The following is a 7847-nucleotide window of genomic DNA, read 5'->3' as shown; positions in this document are numbered from 1 at the left end:
GAAAAAAACCTTCTTATGAGTGAAATAACTTTCAAGGACAAATATAGACCTAATTATCTATCTCCAAGAGAAAGCGGAATGCTTGACAAATGATCCATGCATTCTACAATATGACAGGGGCTTAGTAAATACAGCTCTAGACATAATAAATGTCTCTCTCTTCCCCCCTCTTTCACAAAGCCTCATGTAGGAACATATCACATGGATATATATATATATATATATATATATATACAATATATAATGCATATACATTTATGTATGAAGCATTATACATATCCTATACTACATTTAAAGAAAAGAAACAGCTTAACTAGTGAGTACAAATACCATCCTTGATTTCTCAGTACTAGAACCCACTTGATATGGCATAATGCTGTTCACTGTGTCCGAATCCTTCATAGGGTCAGAAAACACTTAACCAGAGTCCTTACTGGTTAGAGATACAACCACAAGGTGGCAGTAGATCTCAAATGCTGGGAAGGATGCAGAGAATTCACTTCTTTGTATGTGGGCTCTGTAGGCTTAAGGCACAAGCACAGCCTTTTTCTCACTGGTGAGGGGAAGACTCCAGAGCTAGAATTGTTACTGAGAAAGAACAACACCCTGGCAGCTATAGCTGACCTTCCGGCCATCACGGTTGACACTGGATTTCAATTTCATTGATAAGAACAATGAAGTCATATGTTCCTACTTTATTCATGTTTTTGTGGCTGCAGATGGATGGTGAGTTAATATTTTAGGGCCTCAGAATAACCAGTGGGCATTTCTGAGTCATCTAGGGGAATCTATGTTTTATTCAAGTTTTCTCTAGTTACTGTAGAAAAAGAGAATCCTGGAAAGTGATGACCTGACAACCTTTCTCCTTTCTCTCCATTTTTCTGCTCAGGGATGAGCCAAGGAGAGCAGGTGGAGCAGCAGCCTTCCATCCTGAGAGTCCAGGAGGGAGCCAGAGCTGTCATCAACTGCACTTACACAGACAGTGCCTCAAACTACTTCCCTTGGTATAAGCAGGAACCTGGGAAAGGTCCTCAGTTCATCATTGACATTCGTTCAAATGTGGACAGAAAGCAGAACCAAAGACTCACAGTTTTACTGGATAAGAAAGCCAAACACTTCTCCCTGCACATCACAGACACTCAGCCTGGAGACTCAGCTATGTACTTCTGTGCAGCAAGTACACACTGCTCCACTGGCACCTGCAGCCTGTCCTCAAACCATGGGGCTGTGTCCACATCCTGTGTCAGGGGCCTTCCAGGACAACATTTGCCAGTTGCTAGTTTGCAAGTGCCAAGTGTAATGTAGACATTAAAAACACAAAATAAGAAAGTTAGCTTCAACTCACTCAGACAATTTAGGACAGTTTTCGCTTTCTTTTTTCCCCCCTAAATTTCTTTTAAAAATTAAAATATACTCAATTTTCTGAGGAAAAAAAAAAACAGATTGATTTCCAAAATGGTTGTACAAGTTTACACTCCCACCAGCAATTGAACAGTGTTTCCTTTTCTTCACTCATCAACATGTGCTGTTGCCCGAGATCTTGTTCTCAGCCATTCTGACTGGTGTGAGATGGAATTTCAGAGTCGTCCTGGTTCACATTTACCTCATGACTAAGGTATTTGAGCATTTCTTAAAGGGCTTTTTGGCCACTCGAGATTCCTCTGTTGATAACTCTTTGTTTAGTTCCATGCCCCATTTTTAATTGGGTTATTTTGTTTGTTGGTGTTTCATCTCCCGAGTTCATTATTATATAACTGGGCTCAGTTATTCTCTCAAAATACACAATGTAACTGAATGCATCAAGAGACCAAAATCCATCTGTCTCTGTCAACAAGAAACATATCTTAGTTTTAAAGTTAGACGCTACTGTAGAGTAAATAGACAAAATTATTCTGGTCAAATGGGACAAGGAAGTAAGCCGCCATTTCTATCCTAAAATCTGACACATGCACACACACACACACACAAAAAAAAAAAAAAAAAAAAAAAAAAAAAACCCACCTCTACTAATACACAAACTCATGGAGATTAACAGTTCATTGCTAAATGATGAAGGGATCAGGGAGAATCAAGAAACAAAAGAATTTCTTGAACTAAATTAAAATGAAAACACAGTACAACAAAGCCTTTTGAGACACATTGAAAGCAGTCCTATGGGGTAAATTTATAGCCCTAATTACCTACATTAAAAAATTTTAAGCACAAGTAAATGGCTTACTGATAGAACTAAAAAAGATGGTAAGCACAAGCAAAATCTAAAAGCAATTGATGGCAAGAAATAGCAAAAAATGTCCAGAAATCACTGAAATAGAAACAAAGCAAACAATATTTTTTAAAAAATCAGTGATTCTAAAAGATGGTCCTCTGAGATCTTTGGCCCAATTAGCAAAGGAAATAAAGAGATAACCTAAATTATCAAGATCAGAAGTGAACAGGAAAACACCACAACAGACACCAAAGAAATTCGCAGTAGTTTGAGGAAATATTTTTTAAATGTTTACTCTGTTAATCTGTAAAGCATAAAAGAAATGCATGAATTTCTAGATTCATCCAAACCATCAAAATTAACCAAGAGGAAACAAAAATCCAAACAAACCCAGAGAGGAATGAAGAATCTGAAATAGTAATGAAAAGCCTTCAAGATTAGAAACAAGTCCAAGACCAGATGTACTGACAGCAGAATTTCATTAGACATATAAATATCTAATGCTAGTTTTTCTTAAATAATGAAAGAAAATAGAAAGAGAAGGAGCACTCCCAAACGTTTCTTATGCCACTATCATTCTAATGCCCAAACCAGGGAAGGACACAACAACAAAAAATAAAACTATAAGACAATATCCCTGAGAACACAGACTCAAAAACTCAATAAAACAATTGTAAACAGAATACAGATGCATATAAAAAAGATTATATACCACAAACACATTGCCTTTATCTTTGAAATGCAGGGAAGTTTCAAAATACAGAAGTCAATTAATTCAACACACAAATAGACTAAAAAACAAAAATTGCATGATCATCTCAAGAGATGCAGAAAAATGCCTTTGACCAAATCCAACATGACTTCATGATGAAAGTCGTAGAGAATGTAGGGCTAGAAGGAACATACTTCAACATAATGAAAGCTTTATAGGAGAAACCACAGCCAACATCATCTTTTTTTAACTTTTATTAATTAAACTTCATTCACTTTGTATCCCCCCATAAGCCCCTCCCTCCTCCCCTCCTAATCCCATCTCCCCTTCCCCTTCTTCACCCATGCCCCTCCCCAAGTTCACTGAGAGGGGAGGTCCCCCTTTCTTTCCTTCTGATCTTACTCTATCAGAGCTCATCAGGAGTGGCTGCATTGTCATCTTCTGTGGCCTGGTAAGGCTGCTCCCCCCTCAGGGGGAGGTGATCAAAGAGCAGGCCGATCAGTTTGTATCAGAGGCATTCCCATTACTATAGAACCCACTTGGACACTGAACTACCATGGGCTACATCTGTGCAGGGGTTCTAGGTAGTCTCCATGCATCGTACTTGATTGGAGTATGAGTCTCTGGAAAGACCCCTGTGTTTCAATTTTCTGGTTCTGTTGCTCTCCTTGTGGAGAAACCCAGAACCAACATCATCTTAAATTAGCAGCTCTTGAACTATGGACTCTTGACCTCTTGGTCTTTCCTAAGACCAATAAAACACAGATATTTGCATTATGATTCATAACAATAGCAAAGTTATAATTTATGAAGTTATAATTCTGATTTTATGATGGGGATGGCTCACCACAACATGAGGATCTGTGTTAAAGGGTCACTGTATTAGGAAAGTTGAGAACTACTGTCCTAAATGAAGAAAACCTTGAATTAATCCCACTGATGTCAGAAATGTCAAGGATGTCTACTAGCTCTATTCTTTTTCAACATTGTGCTTAAAGTACTAGTTGAAGCAATAAGTCAAGAGAAGGAAATTAAAGAGATACAAATATGGAAAGAAGAAGTCAAACTATATTTGCAAATGATAGGATACTATATATTAGATATCACAAAATTCTACCAGAAAACTTTTAGAAATTATAAAAAATCCAACATCAATTTGCACAAATCAATAGATTTTTATACCCCACCCACAAACATACAAAAAAGGTCATGGACATACTCCCATTCACAATAACATTAAAGAAATAAAGTATCTATGAATATACATAAACGAGAAAGAGAATGAACTCTACATAGGAAACTTTAAACCTCTGAAAAGGAGATAGGGAAAAAAATCATTAGAAAATAGACACCCATGCTTCTGGAGTGGTAAAGTTGACATTGTTATAGTGACTATTATACCAAAAGCTATTTAGACATTTAAGGTAACCCCAATCATTATCCTCATCTCATTCTGCACAGAAAAGTAAAAAACTACCCTCAAATTCATATAGAATCATAAAAGAACTGATTCAAAAAGCAGCATGAATAAAAAGAAAAATGCTAGTGAACATTACGATTTCAGATCTTAAAATATATCAGACAGCAATAGTAATAAAAACAGTATGGTAGTGTCATAAAAACAGATATGTAGACCAATGGAACAAAACTGAAGGCCTTCCTGAGAATATGTAACTTCAGCCACTTGATGTTTGACAAAGATGCCAAAAACACTTGATACGGAGGAGGAGACATCTTCAACAAATGGTGCTGGTAAAATTGGATGTCTACATGCAGAAGAATGAAAGTAGACCTGCATGAAACCAACTAGCACAAAAAAAAGTTCTAAATTGATCAAAGACATAAATGGCAAAGCAAAATATTGAAAATGCTAGAAGAAAATATAGCCAGTACCTATATGACGTAGGGGAAAGGACTTTCTGATAAGATGACAGTTGTCCAAGAATTAAAGCCTACAATTGAAAAGTGGGAATTTGTGAAAATAAAAAGCTTCGGCACAGTTAAGAAACAACCAACAGGGTCAAGAGGCACCACATAAAATGGGAATGAATCTTTGCCAGATATACATTTGACAGGCTTTATATCCAGAATATACAAAGGAACCTCCCCAAAAGACACATTTGAAAAATGGACCTGGAACCTGAATAGGGACTTCTCAAAAGAAGGAACAAAAAAATTACTGAAAATATCCAGAAAAAAAAAAAACCTGTTAATCGCCCCTAGAAATCACAGCAAGACAAATCAAAACAATTTTGGGATTTCAACAAATATACATGGAAACACTGAAAACAAGTGCTGGAGTGGATACTGGAAAAAGGCAATCCTTGTTCACTGGATGGGATTGCAGATTTGTGCATCCATCATAAATATCAGTGTGGATGATTATCAAAAGGCTGAAAAACAATATCTCATGTGACTCGACCACGCTAAGCTTCAGCATTTGCCCAAAGGATTTCACGTACGATTCCATATATACTTATTCTGTCATTTTCATTGTTGCTTTATTCACAATAGGCAGGAAATTAAAACAATCTAAATATAAAACACACGAATGGTTAATGATCATGTGATACAGAAATACTATGTGACACTCTGTAAAGAAAAAAAGAAATCAGGAACTTTGCAGGCAAATAGAAAAAATGATTACATTGACTAAGGAAATTCAGACCCAGAAAGGCAAACTGTCTGAAAATGCTAGAAGGAATGATGTTACTAACTACTTGCCTAAAAGATAAACCCTGTTATATATATATATAATTATATATATATATTCATATATGTTTATATACTTAATATATAATTATGATGTTTATATATTGTATAATTATATATTATATATAAAATGTATTATATATAAATATATACATAAACATGCATATACATGGTTTTTATTTATTTATATATTTTTTTCAAAGCAGTTTATTCAAGAACCTTGAACAATCATCTGAACCTGGGGAAAGCCAGCCCACAGCTTAAATAGCCTCTGGGTAGCCAACCCAGGCGTGCCACGTGGGCAATGCAGATAGGTCCACATACATGGAAGCAAGCCAGATCCTCAGCCTTAGCCAAATGTGGAATTGTTCCTGACAGAGAGCACTCACCATCGGGAAGGTGGAAGGCAGAAACCAGCTCCATCTTTAAGGCACAGCATTCCACAGCTCTCTACAGTTCCCCTTTTTGTTTTAGACGCATCAGGCAAGAGTAGAGGTCTGATCTCTGATATTAGAAAAAAATTGGGACTTTGTACCGATGTTCATTTAGGTGTCATCCACCCTAAGAACATCAGACCCGTCTGATATCTTTTTCTCAGAGGCGGGACCTGGGGTATCAACCCGCATGCAATCAGACATGCTCTTCGATGGGTCCAAAGCGGCTGACCCTGAGAGCAGTGCTTAGCCTCGCATCATTTTAGCTTTCTATGGTATCCAACCATGCTTGGGGAGAATGTCCTGCTTCAATGGCTGTAAAGGCCTGAATGATCATGGCTGCATCACACTGTTGTGAGACTCTAATCTTGCATATATACCACAGGCAAACCAAGGAGACCAACACCAGAAGGCCTGCTAACGCTCCCATGCCCGCCCATTCCTTCAGATGATTCATGGCTGCAGCAATCCATGATGATAATCCTGTGGCTAGTCCTGCGTCCACTCTGGTAGAATTTACTGTGACAATGGCCACTCTCAGCTGCTCCATCATAGTATCAAATTCTCCAGTCCAATTACCTAAAATATAGCTCGACAATTGTTTAGACAGATTTGCAGCACAGGAAAAATTCTCATGTTATATGCTAGTGACTCAAAGTCCAGCATATTTTCATTGACAGCCAAGTTGAGTGATTTGCCATAGGGCATCAATTTGCTCCTGCACGAGATCAATCCTCTGATTGAACACCCTCAAGCTTCCTTTAAGTTGAGCATTAATTCCTTTATGTAAAATTAAGGCATGAGCTACATTGGCTAAATGATTATTCAGGGTCTGAGCAGTCTGCCCAGTATGACTCATGGCTAATGCCCGGTGGTAGCTCCAACAGCTGCCAATGAGATGGTAGTAACAATGGTGGCTGTAGTTCCAAGATCCCTTTTCTGTCTGAAGAGAGTCATAGCGTGTGGGGCATCAACGGGCACAGGCATCCAGTGAGGCATGCAAGTAACCAGGGCATACCTAAATTTACTAGCATTCCAGCATTGGGCAAAAAAGCAAGTATCATTACCACAATTACTTGGCTCTATCTGGCTAATAATGAATAAAAATTGGGGATATAGACAAACAGGTGTGGGCTTATAGGAAATATTATCAGAAGCCTTAATCCCCTCGTTGGAACATCCTGCATCAGTTCTAGAACTAGCAGTGGTGGTGTCCGAGGTCTGAGTAGGTTCAGGAGACCATTGCCCCCAGGGGCGAAACGTGCTCCATGCCAATTGACTAACTCCATGTTTTCCTCCACTTTTGAAAGTCATTTAAGGTTCTTAAATTATTTTTTTCCCTTTTTTAAAAAAATTTTTATCAATTACACTTTATTCATTCTGCTTCCCTCCATAAGCCCCTCCCTCCTCTCCTCCCAGTCCCACCCTCCCTCCTCTCTCTGCTTGCATGCCACTCCCCAAGTCCACTAATAGGGGAGGTTCTCCTCTCCTTTCTGATCTTAGTCTGTCAGTTCACATCAAAAGTGGCTGCACTGTCCTCTACTATGGCCTGGTAAGGCTGCTCCCCCCCCAGAGGGAGGTGATCAAAGAGCAGGCCAATCAGATTATGTCAGAGGCAGTCCCTCTTCCCATTACTATGTAACCCAATTGGACTCTGAACTGCCCTGGGCTACATTTGTGCAGGGGTTCTGGGTTATCTCCATGAATAGTCCTTGGTTGGAGTATGAGTCTCTGGGAAGTTCCCTGTGTTCCAATTTTCTTGTTCTGTTGCTCTCCTTGTGGA

The 7847-nt window shown here is 38.5% G+C and overlaps 1 gene segment (V, D, J or C); it reads left to right on the top strand.

The window, feature by feature from the left end:
- The first annotated feature begins 674 nt into the window (after nt 1–674).
- Nucleotides 675–1305, top strand: LOC110543275 (T cell receptor alpha variable 13-1-like). The segment is given in 2 exon segments: nt 675–726; nt 890–1305. Coding segments are annotated over 2 exon segments (468 nt in total).
- The last annotated feature ends 6542 nt before the right edge of the window (nt 1306–7847 follow it).

Source organism: Meriones unguiculatus, chromosome 9 (genome assembly GCF_030254825.1).
Source record: "Meriones unguiculatus strain TT.TT164.6M chromosome 9, Bangor_MerUng_6.1, whole genome shotgun sequence".
Classification (NCBI taxonomy): domain Eukaryota; kingdom Metazoa; phylum Chordata; class Mammalia; order Rodentia; family Muridae; genus Meriones; species Meriones unguiculatus.
This window is presented reverse-complemented; position numbering and strand designations above follow the sequence as displayed.